The sequence below is a fragment of the Loxodonta africana genome, chromosome 8 (genome assembly GCF_030014295.1).
Source record: "Loxodonta africana isolate mLoxAfr1 chromosome 8, mLoxAfr1.hap2, whole genome shotgun sequence".
Classification (NCBI taxonomy): domain Eukaryota; kingdom Metazoa; phylum Chordata; class Mammalia; order Proboscidea; family Elephantidae; genus Loxodonta; species Loxodonta africana.
In genome coordinates, this window is record NC_087349.1 from 62,092,020 (window position 1) to 62,107,939 (window position 15,920).

Sequence of the window (15,920 nt, forward strand, 5' to 3'; positions counted from 1 at the left end):
GTAATTCCTACTTTTAATGGCTGCATATGTGCATTTTATATACAGTTGTTGATTCAGTGTTTCCAACAATATTGGACATTTTCAGGTTCTGTTATCTAATGCAGCAGCAGGCATCATCAGGCGTGTTGAAGTGTTTCTTCTAGGATAAAACTTTAATCCTTTGTAACCCATTGGTCATATTTTAAAATTTCTTATTGCATGGCTTAGTAACATTGATTTGAAAGTGTATCATAATAAGATTTCATTATGTGACTATAATATAAGAAAATTGTTTTGGACATCTGTAGGCAAAGTAAGTATGGTAGATGGCATTTACTCTTCAATTAGTTTGTGATTAGTTTATTCCAAAGTTTTGATTTATATAAAATTTTGGGAGATGATAATAATGCAACCATTATTGCATCCCCTCTGTGTTGCAGACACTATAGTGAATGCTTTACAGGCATTGAGAGCAGACAGATTTAAAGTGGATATTGTTATCCTGGGTTTTGCTCACATTTATATAGTTAATGAGTAGCACATCTGGAATTTGAACTCAAGACTGCCTGATTCCAAAGGGTGATCTGTATGCTATGTCCATCGATAACATTTTTGAATGACAGTAATGAGAAAATTTGAGGAATGGGAAATGTATTCCAGATATAGTATATTACCAAACAAATTATAGAAAATTATCTAATAAAAAGTTATTTCCTGATATAGGCATGAAGACATATTTTCTGACAATAATAATTTCCAAATAGTAAAATTAATTATTAGGAGGAAAAATAAAAAATGAAATTTTTTGTAGTTGTTATTTTCAAACTAAAAATGGCTTCGTTGATTTTTACATGATTCTGAAAGTAATATGTGATCTATGTAAAAGACAATTCAACTGACACAGAGAGGTTAACATTGTTTTTAACAGTAGTAAGATCATTCTACATATGCTATGTTATAACCTGCTTTTAAAAATTAATACATGATGCAAATATTTCCATGTCAGTAAATATTTGGTGAGGTTGAATATATTTTTATATTTTACTGGGCATTTGCATTTCTTTTTGTGATTTACATTCATATCTTTTGTACTTTTTCTCTTGAGGCCAAAAATTTGGTATGTTGTTATTTTCATTATCCTTTACTTTGAAATATTTTCAGATTTCCCTTTCTTCTTTGGTCCATTGGTTATTTAGAAGGATGTGGTTTAATTTCTAAATATTTTGGATTTTTCCAGATATCATACTATTAATAATTTCTCATTTATTTGCATTATAACACTTCAGCCTGTTGAGATTTGTTGAGACTTTTATAATGGCCTAGCATGTAGTCTGTCTTGATGACTGTACATATGCATTTGAAAATTACGTATTCTGCAGTTTTTTAATGTGGTGTTCTATAAATGTCAATTAGGTTGAGGTTGGTAGTGTTGTAGATAGTGTCTTTACTGATTTTGTTATCTAGTAGTTCTATCAGTTGTTGAGAAAGGGATGTTCTGTGAATGTGAATTTGTATATGCCTTCTCCTTAATGTCGTCAACTTTTGCTTTATGAATTTTAAAGCTCTGATATTAGGCTCCTACACATTTATAATGATGTATTTCTGACTCTTGCATAATCATGACATGTCCTTCTTTGTTTTTGTTACTACTTTTTGTCTTTATCTGATACTGATATACCACTCTAGCCTTCTTATGCTTAGTGTCTCCATGTCTTGTAGATAGCAACTATTGGTCCTGCTTTTGGTTGCTCTCTCATGCCTTCAGATAGGTGTGATTTCTATTTTGTCTAACATTTATAATTATTATTTGTGGCAGAGTTGCTCCGATAGGAGCTACTTTACCATTACCAGAAATGAATGGTTTTCATAGAATTACCAAGAAGACAATCATAATATCTGTAAATAGTGGCAATTCTGTCCCCAGCTGTCTCTTATATTTTATCTAGTTTAATTACATTGACTAGCACATTTGGCTGCTTATTAATTATCAGAGAGGCTTACCTTTTTCTTGGCTGAAATGGAAATTTATTCCATTAGTTACTAATTTGTTTCTTGTTGTATACCATGCAGTGATCTTTCAGAAATCCAAATAGAGATACCGTCTAGAGCTCAGAATCATTTGGGCAGGAAATAGATTCTTGTAATGCATCGGTGAATAGATGATAATGAAAATCCTGAGAATGCCACTAGTGTTTTAAATTAAGAAGTATGCTTGACATCCTGAGAATGCCTCTAATGTTTTAAATTTAAGAAATTGGTTTGAAACAGATTCTCTATATCATGTTAAAGAAGTATCTTTTTCTTGCTACTTAAAGGCTCTCTTTTTTAAATTCAGGGATAATTTTTCAGCTTTCTCACTTTTCCTAAATCTTAAAAAAAAAAAAAAAAAAGGACTGCTTTCTTTTGATGTATTGATATTATAAAAATTATCTTTCCTAATACTGCACCGTTCTTGTATTCTTAGAGTAAATCTTACTTAGTCTTGAAGTGTATGTCATGCTATATTTGGTTTCCTAATATTTTATTTAGATTTTGGTATTATTTTAATACAGTAAATGCGCTCTTAACCAGCATCCATCTAACTGACTTTTAGGATTTTCTTTGTCAAAATACAGAGTGAATGCTCCTGGCTAGCAAGCTTCTTTCCAAATTTGCTGGGTACTTGGCTTGAATGGAAACCCTGGTGGCATAGTGGTTAAGACCTACAGCTGCTGACCAAAAGGTTGGCAGTTCAGATCTACCACGTGCTCCTTGGAAACTCTATGGGGCAGTTCTACTCTGTCCTGTAGGGTCGCTATGAGTCAGAATTCACTTGATGGCAATGATTTTTCTTTTTTTTTGGCTTGAATAGCATGCTTACCAAGGGTCAGCTACCAAACTTGATTATCCCAGTTCTATGTCTTATTGTGATTATGTGTTATGAACCATTACTGATAAAACATGAGTTAAAAAAAGTTATTTCCATGAAATCTAAGTTGAATGCTTTGGAAAGCCTTGATAAAGGCAAATTACTTTAAAAATTGCTTTGATATTGTGTGTGAATCAACCAACCAAAAGAGAAGGGAAGATCATAAAAAAACTAGGACTCTACATTCAGATTGCTACTTGAGTGTCTTTTAAAATCTTATTCTAGGGAGATAATAACTAGAAATTGCAGACAATATTTTGTGGGTGTAGTTTAGGTAAAAAATAGGAAATAGAAGGAGAACTATAGGCAAAGAAAAGAGCTTGATCGTACGTAAAAAAGATTAGTAAATTAATGCATTTGTTTTATGAAATGTTTGAGGTATCTGTATATAATTGTGTTTTTAATTCCACATTTTAATTGAACCAACTGTGTGTGCTGAGAATGTCAAGTAAGAGGACTTGAATTATAAGTAAAATTGGATTTTGTTACATTTTTATGCTAGCTTTGTAAAATATCTAGGGATCATTTTTTCTTCTTTATGCTCCTGAAGTAGCACAAAAATTGTTACTTAAAATTGTAATTTTTAAGTAAATGAGCGCTGTACTTCTTAAAGAAATAATTATTGTATTTTGCAGTTTCTTCCATAGTTATTAGGCTATATAAGTTTACTACTGTCTTAGCCATGTAGTGCTATGACAGAAGGAATCACAAGTGGATGACTTCAACAAACAGAAGTTTATTAAGTCTAGTAGGCTGGAAGTCCAGACGTTTATTAAGTCTAGTAGGCTGAAAGTCCAGATTCAGGGCGTCAGTTCCAGGGAAAGGCGTTCTCTCTATGTTGGCTCTGGAAGAATGTCCTTGTCATCAATCTTCCCCTAAACTAGGAGCTTCTCAGCACAGGAACCTTGGGTCCAAAGGATACACTCTGCTCCAGGCACTGCTTTCTTGGTGACACGAGGCCCTCCTCTCTGCTCACTTCTCTTTCCTTTTATCTCTTGTAAGATAAAAGGTGATGCAGGTCATCTCATTAGAGGGAGAGCAATTAGGAGTGTATAGCAAGGTATATGTAAATTTTTATATGAGAGACTGACATGATTTGTAAACTTTCACTTAAAGCACAATAAAAATTAAAAAAAAAAAAGGATTAGTGTGGGATTGTAGCACCACCCTTACTCAGGTCACCTCCCTGATCCAATGTAAAGGGAGTTTCCCTGTGATGTAGTCTGTACTACCTTTTATCTCTCAAAAGATGAAAGGGAAAGCAAGCAGAGAGCTGGGGACCTCATACAACCATAAAAGCAGCTCCTGGGAGCAGAGCGTATCCTTTGGACTTGAGATTCCTGTGCTGAGATGCTCCCAGACCAAGGTAAGACTGATGCATCACAAGGATGTTCCTTCTGAGCTGATGGAGAAAGCCTTACCCTGGATCTGGCTCCCTAAATTTGGACTTCTAGACTACTAGACTGTGAGAAAATAAATTTCTCTTTGTTTAAAAAAAAAAAAAAAGTGATGCAGGCCGTACCCCGGGGAAACTCCCTTTACTTTGAATCAGGAATGTGACCTAAGGGTGGTTGTTACATCCTACCCTAATCCTCTTTAACATAATCTAATCTTGCCTCATTAACCACAGGCAGAGATTAGGATTTGCAACACAGGAAAATTACCTCAATCACAAAATGGAGGACAACCACATATCACCGGGAATCCCGGCTAACCAAGTTGGCACATATTTTTGGGAGACGTAGTTCAATCCATCACAACTACCTTTCCATGAGTTTTTTAGTTTTAGTCATTTATACTTTCCTAAAGTACTATCTACTTTATCCACAAATGTAGTTTTGCATCCATTTGTTCATTCAACAGATATTTATTGGATACATGCTTTGAACTAGGCTCCAGACTGAGTGATGGAGATAAAATAGATTGCAATATAAATATCAGCTCTGCCCTTATGGAGTTTTCAGCTTGAAAGAAATTGCATTTTCTTACAGTTCTTTTAATTTTCTCTGTACATATCATTTTATCTCCTCCTCATTTGAAGTCATGTGTATCTTGAGTTTTCCTTAACTACATACACCATTTATTGACTGAGCTTTTTTAGTTTTTCACTGAACCAGCTCTACTTATGTCTACTATTTTTCTATTTTCTAACATAGAGTCTCTACTTTACCTTTATCAGCTTCTTCAGCTGTCCTTACATTTCATTTGTTGCGGATCTTGTTTCTTTATATAATGAGGGCTTACTGACCATAATTATTTTAATAATCAAAAAAAACTATGATTTTTTAAAATCCCGTTTTGCCTTGTGCTTTGAAGTGTTTCTTCTCACTTGATCTTAAAGATCACCAATATGGATCTTAAATGGGACCATTCTCATTATGTGGTAAATGAATTTTTTTTTAATCATGACTTTTTCTTTCAAGAAATTTTCTGTGCTAAATATGATTCTTACTGATGTTGTTATTAACTCTTTGTTCAGTTTCTCATCTGCCTCCTCGAACAGCTCTTTATTTTACCAGATAGCTCTTCTGGTTGATTCTCCACTTACTATTTTTCTTTTTCAGGGCAACATTCTCTGCAGCTCTTTCTCCTTGAACTCTGAGACCAGTATCAGGTCTAGACATGAGGCACCAGCCCACCTATTCAGCTCTTCTTCTGCTTTCTGAGAGTCAGAGAGTCTAGGTGTACTCATTTGGTTCCAGTGAAGGGGAACTCAACTTACCAGAAAATAGAACATACTGTAAGCTACTGTAGTTAAATCAATTTGGCAACTTACACAGACCTAGACAAAGAGACCTTTGGAAGAGAACAGAGAATGCAAAACAGGTCCTAGTATATTTGAGAATTTAATTTACGGTACAGATGATACTCTAGTTCAGTGAGAAAAGGACAGATAATAAATGACGCTAATATGAATGGGAACCATCTGAAATAAAATTGTTGGAATAAAAAAGAAAGAAAATACATACCAGAAGGATGAGAAGCATAGAATGAATAAACAGTCAATCATTCAGTCTTAGAGAAGGTCCAGGAGGCTTACATTAACTCCAAGGACAGAGGAAAACCCCTTGATTCCTAAGACAAAAATCCAAAAAGCTAGAGAAAAGATATTCATATTAGACTATTTTAAATTTTGGTGCCATCAATACTATAAATAAAGTCAAGACAAGATTTTGACTTGGAAAAATATTAGCTAATATTATTTATGAAGAATTTCTTTAAATTAAGAAATTGATAAATAACTCAATAGAAAAATGATCCGAGGGTATGGATAAGTAATTACAGAAGAACAAATCCAAATGGCCAGAAAATACATGAAAATGTTTAAATTCACTAGTTGTCAGGGAAATGCAAATTAAAATAATGATAAGCTATCACTTTATAAACATTGAAAAGACCTGTAATATCTACTGCTAGAGAGAAAAGAGGTACGGTCATTCATTGAGGACAGAATTGTTACATCCTTTTTGGAAAGCCACCCGGCATTATTTTTTTAAAATATAATATGTCTTTAGACTCATTATTCCTATTCTAGGAAATTTATCCCAAAGAATGTAAGCACCATGTGCACCGATATGTATTCCAGCATTGTTGTAATAGCAAATAACTGGTGGCAAAGCAGGTGTCTTAGTTATCTAGCACTGCTATAACAGATATACCACAAGTGGATGGCTTTAACAAACAGACATTTATTTTCTTACAGTCTAGGAGGTTAGAAGTCCAAATTCAGGGTGCCAGCTACAGGGCACTGCTTTCTCTTTCTTTCAGCTCTGGAGGAATATCCTTGTCAAATGTCCCTTGGGTCTAGGAGTTTCTCAGTACAGGGACCCCAGGTCTAAAGGATGTGTTCCACTCCTGGTTCTTCTTTGTTGGTGGTAGGAGGTCCCTCTTATCTCTGTTCCATTCTCTCTTTTGTATCTCAAAAGAGATTGACTCAAGATACAACCTAATCCTGTAGATCGAGTTCTGCCTCATTAATATAACTATCTCTAATTCTGCCTCATTAACACCACAGAGGTTAGGATTTACAACACATGAGAGAATCACATCAGCTCACAAAATGATAGACAACCACACAATAGTGGAAATCATAGCCTAGCCAAGTTGATACACATTTTGGGAGGATACCATTCAATCCATAACAGGCTTTTAGAAAGGTTATCTCTTTAACTCAACCTTTATTTGGTAATCTTTTTATTGATTGAAACAGCCAGTTTCAATCCATCTCCTTGAGAGTCTTCTTTTTTGCTGACCCTCTGAATTACCAAGTGTGATGTCCTTCTCCAGGGACTGGTCCCTCCTGATAACGTGTCCAAAGCATGTGAGACAAAATCTTGCCATTCTTGTTTCTAAGGAGCATTCTGGCTGTACTTCTTCCAAGACAGATTTGTTTGTTCTTTTGGCACTTCATGTTGTATTCAGTATTCTTCACCAACACTGAGTTCAAAGATATCGATTCTTCTTTGATCTTCTTTATTCATTGTCCAGCTTTCACATGCATATGAGGTGATTGAAAATACCATGGCTTGGGTCAGGTGCACTTTAGCTCTCAAAGCGACATATCTGCTTTTGAACACTTTAGAAAGGTCTTTTGCAGATTTGCCCAATGCAGTGCGTTGTTTGATTTCTTGACTGCTCTTTCCACGGGCATTGATTGAGCATTCAAGTAAGATGAAAACCTTTACAACTTCAGTCTTTTCTCCACTTATAATGATGTTGCTTACTGGTCCAGTCATGAGAATTTTTGTTTTCCTTATGTTGAGGTATAATCTATAATGAGGATTATGGTTGTAGTCTTCGATCTTCGTTAGTAAGTGCTTCAAGTCCCCTTTGCTTTCAGCAAGCAGGGTTGTGTCATCTCCATATCACAGGTTGTTAATGAATCTTCCTCCAATCCTGATGCTGCATTCTTCTTCATATCCTCCAGCTTCTCCAATTATTTGCCCAGAATACAGATTGAATAAGTATGGTGAGAGGATACAACCCTGACACACGCCTTTCCTGACTTTAAACCGTGTGGTATCTTCCTGTTCTGTTCAAACAACTGTGTCTTGGTCTGTGTATGTTTATCATGAACACAACTATTCTAGAATTTTCATTTTTCACAATATTATTCAAAATTTGCGATGATCCACACAGTCAAATGCCATTGCATAGTCAGTAAAACACAGGTAAAGGTAAACATCTTTCTGGTATTCTCTGCTTTCAGCCAAGATCATCTGACACCAGTAGTGATACCTCTTGTTCCATGTCCTCTTCTGAATCCAGCTTAAATTTCTGGCAGTTCCCTGTCGCACTGCTGCAACTGCTTTGGAATGATTTTCAGCAAAATTTTACTTGTGTATGATATTAATGATATTGTTCAGTAATTTCTGCATTCTGTTGGATCACCTTTTTTTGGAATATGTTCAAATATGAATCTCTTCCAGTCAGTGGCCAACTAGCTGCTGTCTTGGAGTGAGCGTTTCCAGTGCTGCATCCATTTGCAGAAACATCTCAGTTGGTGTTCCCTCATTCCTGGAGCCTTGTTTTTCACCAATGCCTTTGGTGCAGTTTGAACTTCTTGCAGTACCATCAGTTCTTAATCATATGCTACTTCCTGAAATGGTTGAATGTCAACCAGTTCTTTTTGGTACAGTGACTCTGTGTATTCCTTCTATCTTCCTTTGATGCTTCTTACATAGTTCAATATTTTGTCCATACAATCCTTCAGTATTGCAACTCGAGGCTTGAATTTTTTCCTCAGTTCTTTCAGCTTGAGAAATGCCGAGTGTGTTCTTCCCTTTTGGTTTTCTATCTACAGGTCTTTACACATTTCCTTATAGTATTTTACTTTGTCTTCTCGAGCCACCCTTTGAAATCATCTGTTAGCTCTTTCACTTCATGATTTCTTCCATTCAATTTAGCTACCCTGCACATTCAAGAGCAAGTTTCAGAGTCTCTTCTGACATCCATTTTGGTCTTTTCTTTCTTTGCTGCCTTTTTTAATGACCTTTTGTTTTCTTCACGTATGATGTCATTCCACAACTTGTGTGGTCTTTGGTCGTTAGTGTTCAGTGCATCAAATCTGTTTTTGAGATGGTCTCTAAATTCAGGTGGGATATAGTCAAGGTCATACTTTTGCTCTCCTGGACTTGTTCTAATTTTCTTCAACTTCAGCTGGAATCTGCACATAAGCAATTGATGGTGTGTTCCACAGTCAGACCCTGGTCTTGTTCTGACTGATGATACTGAGCTTTTCCATTGATCTGTTTACATAGATGTAGTCAATTTGATCCTGTGTGTTCTGTCTGGTGAGGCTCACACATAAAGTCACTATTTATTTTGTTGAAAAAAAGGTATTTGCAATGAAAAAGTCATTGGTCTTACAGAATTCTATCGTGCTATCTCCAGCATCATTTCTATCACTAAGGCCATATTTTCCAGCTACCAATCCTTCTTTGTTTCCAACTTCTGTATTCCAGTCACCGGTAATTATCGATGCATCTTGATTGCATGTTTGATCAATTTCAGACTGCAGAAGTTGGTAAAAATCTTCATCTTTGGCCTTAGTGGTTGGTGGGTAAATTTGAGTAATAGCTGTATTAACTGGCTTTCTTTGTAGGTGTATGGGTATCATACTATCACTGACAGTGTCGCACTTAAGGATAGATCTTGAAATGTTCTTTTTTGACAATGAATACAACACCGTTCTTCTTCAGTTTGTCAGTCCCAGCATAGTAAAGCCATATGATTGTCTGATTCAAAATGACCAATACCAGTGCATTTCAGGTGACTAATGCCTAGGATATCGATGTTTAAGCATTCCATTCCATTTTTGACGATTTCCAATTTTCCTATTATTAATGGATGTTTGCAGCTGTTTCTTCTCATTTTGAGTCGTGCCACATCAGCAAATGTAGGTCCCAAAAGCTTGATTCTGTTCACGTCATTAAGGTCAGCTTTACTTTGAGGGAGGCAGCTCTTCCTCAGTCGTATTTTAAAATGCCTTCCATCCTGAGAGGCTCATCTTCTGGCACTATATCAGACAGTGTTCCACTGCTATTCGTAACATTTTCACTGGCTACTTTTTTCAGAAGTAGACCGTCAGGTTCTTCTTCCTAGTCTGCCTTTGTCTGTAAGCTCAGCTGAAACCTGTCCACCATGGGTGACCTTGTTGGTATTTGAAATACCAAGACATAGCTTCCAGCATCACAGCAACACGTAAGCCGCTACAGTATGACAAATTCAGACATGAAGCCTCAATAATAAATATAAAATGATTGAATATTGTGAAATTCTTTTCTAAAAATCTTTTAAAACAATCGCTATTCAAATACAGCCTTACTTAAAAGTAAAAGAAAATCTGCATCAACTCCCATAGCCCCTTTAACTTTCCAACCTAATTGCCTTAATCTAACATCTTTTTAAAGTATGTTTTAGTCAATAGTTAGTATTTTGTAAATAGAAAAAGAAAGATCCAAATAAGCTATTTTAATTAGAAGTTTTGCCATAATTTGTGATGAAAATGTTCCACCAGATTTTAAAAAATTATTAGTCTATTTTCAGTAGAATAATTTAGAGTTAAATTGTACTTCATTTTAGCATAAAGTTAACTAATTTTTAAAAATATATCTTAGCCTGTCATTCTTCAAAGGACTAATGCCGTCTTCTTTTCCTCACATTCTTCTTAAACCTGAGCATAATTAATTTACACCTTAACAGTGTTTCTTTAGTTTCCAAAGTTCAGGGTTCCTCACCAAAATTAAAATTCCTCATTTCTGGTGCTTGTACTGGAACTCCTGAGACTATGATCCACTTAAACTTTGAGATCACCAAGAATAGTTTGTTAAACCCCGATATACACTAATATCTAATGATAAAAAAAATCATTTATTGACCCTGTTTCATCTATTGACATCAGACACTATTTGAAGCATGTTACATGTACTACTTCCCTTAATCCTCATCTCAACGCTGTAGGGTAAGATACTATCATTAACCCGGGTTAACAAATAAAGAAATTGAGGCATAAAGAAGTTAAGTCACTTGTCCATTACCCTTTCATTACCCATTCATTTTGTGAAAAGGGACAGGGCAGATTAATTTTGCCTAATATAACTGTAAATCCCTATAGCTTCTTAAAAAAAAAGCAATAAAGAATATCTTCACCTATCTCCATACCAATCAATATCACATTTTTAAATATCTACATACCAGCCAAGTTTTACCAACCCAGCATATCAAATGATGCTATCAGAACTAAGAGCAGTCAGGTAAAAAATTGATATTTATGAGAAATTCCAGTGTTGGAGTCATTTATTTAGTATTCTCATCTCTAGTAATGCTTCTATAAATGTTTATTCAGATGAAATACTACTTTTATTTCTTAAAATGCCTTTCTAGTGATAAGCTATATTAGTAGATTTGCCAAACTTTATGGCATGCATTTTAGAAGCAAAAGTTATAGATGTTTGAAGGAAATGTAAATGCCTATTATATGTATGTGTGTGTGTATGTATACATATATGTGTGTGTGTGTATGTATATCCCCAGTTAACAAATAAGCCGAGATGTGTGTTCATATATAAATTTGTACTAGAGGTAGAAAATGGAGATTTCTAATGCATTGAAAGTATGCAGGATTTAGAGTGGCAATCAGCAGTACTGCAAGAAAGTGAAATTACTGTGTAATGATCTTAATCAGTATATGATGGCCTATCAGAACTCTGAGGTTCATTTAGCAACATTTCCTGGAATGCACTCATACGCAGTTTTTTTAGCTGTTAAATTTTCTTACCCTTTATAACCTGACCCCTATTTCTAGTCTTATTTTCCACCTCCCGAAGGCACAACCTCCTATCCTGTAACTTTACAGAAATAGTCAGGTCTCTCTGTTGTGTCTTTATGCCTTTACACATGTGATTTCCTCAAGTGGAAATATACTCTCCCTATCTGACTCCATGGCAGTGGCTTCTGGGTTTTTTTAATCTTCTTTGTATGTTTCAGGAAACCCTAGTGGTGTAGTGGTTAAGAGCTACAGCTGCCAACCAAAAGGTTGGCAGTTTGACTCTACTAGGCGCTCCTTGGAAACCCTATGGAGCAGTTCTTCTCTGTCCTACAGGGTTGCTATGAGTCAGAATTGACGGCAATGGGTTGGGTGCATGTATTTAAGTCATACTTACCTTTTAAACCACCAAATGCACTGACTTAAAACAGGATGAAAAAAGTCTTGTGTAGAAAATTTCCATAGCTATTTGTATTTGAGCTATAAAATTTTATAGGATGGGCCTACAGTGTATAATTTACCCTCAGATAGTCTTGAGAAAGAGTGGAAAGAATACAAGCTTTGGAATAACAGAAATTGATTGCAGATTCTTCACTACCTCTGTGAGCTTGGACAAGTTATTTAACTTTCCTGAGTCTTGGTTTCTTCACCTAAATAATACTGAGAAGTTTGTTGGGAAAAATAAACAAAATAATATGTGTAAAATACCTAGCAAAATAATGAAGTATATTAGATTAAAAAAAAAAAAAAAAGCTTTGGGTTTTTTGGTTCTGCAGTTCATAATAACGTGCTCTTTTGGCCATTTTAAAAGTGTTCATAATAGGAATAGAATCTTTTTTAGTTAAGCCAGGTAGGAGTTCACTTAATACAAAATTAATACTTAATTCGCTAAGACTTTGTTGATAGCCATGATCCCCTCAAGCAATTCATTCTGCTTTCAGGCTATTTATCCAGTGGTTTTTAGAACCTGTTATTGACATTTTGACATGTTTATAGTGAGCTACATAATCATTTACAACTTGACACCAATGAGGTCAATTGCAAATTATGCATTTTTCTTTTCAAGTAAGAAGGTGAAATTAAAACTACATGAACAAAAATTTAACAAATTCCAAAAGTGATGTGTGAATCACTTCTTTTGATTATTAGTAGAAATGAGTGGGGACGTTGACCTTATTGTTAGATATTGACCTTTTTGTAAGCTACAGGAGGTTATAAAAGAGTTTAAGTTCTGTTTAAAAATATTAATAGAAACAAATAGCTGGATATTCATTTGATATTACTACTTCAATATAAACAACATTTCTTCCTCAAATCACCTTTTTTTAAAATTTATCCTCACTGCTTCTTTTGTTATTACATAGCTTGTAAAACATCATACTTTCTCTGTTTTTTGAGAGATATGCATTCCATTTTTCTTAAAGACTGGGACAGGGAGAAATTACTTGAAGCTTGGATGTCCAACCCAGAGAACTGCTGCCAACGATCAGGTGTTCAAATGCCAACTCCACCGCCGACTGGGTACAATGCCTGGGATACCCTCCCTTCTCCAAGAACTCCAAGGACTACACGTTCTTCTGTCACCTCTCCAGATGAAATCAGTTTATCCCCTGGGGATTTGGACACAAGTTTGGTAGGGTTTGGTGTTTGTTGATGTACTTGCCATGATTTTGTTTTTATTTTTTGTCTTTTAACTTTTAATTTATGTGATCTTGTTTCATGTAGCCTCTGGTATATTCTTGTAATTAAATCCTATACCCGTCTTAAAGGGTTCAGTTATTTTCAAGATTAGGTAAATATTTATTATCACAGAATATTTTTTGTGATTTCTAAGCTGCAGATTGAAAAACAAAAGCTTTTCCTTGCTCATTTCAAAACAAAACAAAAAGGTTTGGGAAAATCCATCAGCTATATTTTCACTGAAAAGCTCCTATTGAAGTTTTAAATATAACATACCAAAATTATTAAAAGTTGAAAGAGTTTGTGATAGGCGCTTTAAACCAAAAATAGGAGAACATTTTTTAGAATTTCCTGAAACCTGCTAATTTTGAAACATCTATGACATGTTAATAATAGTGTATATGTTTCAGTAAAGCTTTTGGAGTTTCTCATCTAGATACATTTCCATAATAAGTATTTCCTTTTTATTGAGAAACAATACTGTCATAGTCTGCATTTTTAAGTGACATACCATTGGTGTGTTATTACAGGAAATTTTGACATTTCCTGAATGATTTATCCACTCAGAAAATGTGATAAATATGAAAGGTCTCCTCATTTTATCTAGGCCTTTTTGGAAAACAGACTATAACTACCATCTGTAATGTTATAAAGTTTGCTTCTTGTTAGTCATGATTGAGAAGACACACAGTTTTGTAATGGGGGTCCCTTAGTAGATAGCCTTAAATTGCTACTCTGAATATCCCGAGTTGCTGTATTAAAAACACAAAGTGACTGTGTTTTTGTCAATTTCCTGGGGTGAGCATAGGGTGAAGGACATGATATTGAGGTGGTTATTTTGCAACATGCAGTTTGATCTTGACCTGAATAGACTGTAATGATTTGTTTCTTATATTTCCATTCCAAATGTGCACTTGCTGATAAATTTAATACATAAATTTGGAATTTAAGAGTTTCGTTTCTGGATTAAAAAGCTGAAATCCTACAATAGTATATAATGAGGTAGGCATGATGTATGTTGTTCAGTCAAAGGTAGGCACGCTAACTCTAACTTCCCTCAAAACTTTGAAACACTTAACTTAAAATTTATAATTTAGTAGTCTGCTTTTGCTTTTAAACTAAAGAACAAACTGAATTTATTGTTCTTCCTTCAAAGTCCGACTTTGTTTACATAATTGTTCTCTTCATCTCCAGTGTGACATTTGTATGTGCAGTATTTCTGTATTCGAAGACCCAGTGGATATGCCCTGTGGACATGACTTTTGTAGAGGATGTTGGGAGTCGTGAGTATATAAACAGCTTAGCATCTCTTACTTCATGATAGCATTCTTATTTGGGAATAAAATTAATTAGCTTTCAGTAATTAATGATACAGATTATTTATATTTGTTTCAGAGTTACACTGAAATGTATTAGAATTTTTTTTCTTATTTTGATGTCTTGCCACCTACTTCTAATTCATGTTATCTAGCTTAATGTAAGCTACTTTTTGGAATAAAACAAGTAGACATAAACAAGTTTTGTTAATTTTAAATTTATATCACATATATGCGTTTGGTTTTATATATATATATATGTAAATTTTAAGCCTGGACCCAAATATCAAGAATCCCATCTATCTTATGTCCCAAGAATTTTCAGCATTTGTTTTTATGCTGTCTCTGAACTTTTCGTGACAAGCAAATAGACTTAAAAATCTGTAAGAATATGGATATTTAAAATTTCTTTATAATAAATTCTAAGTTTAATGTTTCTCTTAGGTATGATTGCTTATGTATTGCAAGCTGAAAATTTATCTTACTTCTCGAGTTTATCTCTATTCTCCTTCCCATTATGTTACCAAAATTTATACTTTCTCACCACCCATTAACTTTGCTTTAATGTACTTTTTGAGAGAGGTTTGTAAACAAGATGAGAGAAAATCAATATAACGAGCAATACAATATCATGTTATCTCTGCAGACACAAAGCTCTTCTAATTGATGACCTTAGTCAAACATGTCATTAGTATTTAATGAAATCCTAAAAATCAGAAGGTTTCAAACTGTTTTTTCATGGAGTACTGAGTATGAAGTGTAGGGAGCTAGGGAATACTATGCGGGTGAGAGAGCAAGAACCTGAGCAAATTTTCTGTTTTAAGAACTTTGTGGGCTGTTGACATACAATAAGCTGCACGTATTTAAAATAAATAATTTGATAAGCCTTGACATATGTACATCCCTGTGAAACAGTCACCACAGTCACAATAATGAATATGTTCGTCAACACCCAGAGTTTTCTCACTGTCCCTGGGAATTGCTCTCCCTTCTCTCTACGTCCCTCCTCTCCCCACCCCCATCCCCCAATCTGTAGGCAACCACTGATCTTCTTATATTTACTCTGGATCCATTTTGAGTACATTTTCTTTATCTGTTTTTCAAATTGAGGAATGAGGCAGGATTTCATTTGGAAGAAAGGAAACAGCTGCTTTTTTAAAAAGTCAGAATCAGTAAGAGCATCTGATCATTCTTTTCAAACATGGACTAGACTCGATTCCGACTCATAGCAGCCCCATGTGTGCAGAGTAGAACTGCTCCATCCTTGTTT

The 15,920-nt window shown here is 34.7% G+C and overlaps 1 protein-coding gene across 6 annotated transcripts in view; it reads left to right on the forward strand.

Moving 5' to 3' along the window:
* ANKIB1 (ankyrin repeat and IBR domain containing 1) overlaps window positions 1–15,920 on the forward strand; it is a 163,534-nt gene that overhangs the window by 98,836 nt on the left and 48,778 nt on the right. For all 6 annotated transcript variants that reach the window (XM_003407150.4, XM_064289976.1, XM_010587269.3 and 3 more), the window contains 2 exons: window positions 13,079–13,287; window positions 14,529–14,617. In XM_003407150.4, coding sequence (XP_003407198.2) covers window positions 13,079–13,287; window positions 14,529–14,617 — 298 coding nt within the window. The remainder of the gene's footprint in view (window positions 1–13,078; window positions 13,288–14,528; window positions 14,618–15,920) is intronic.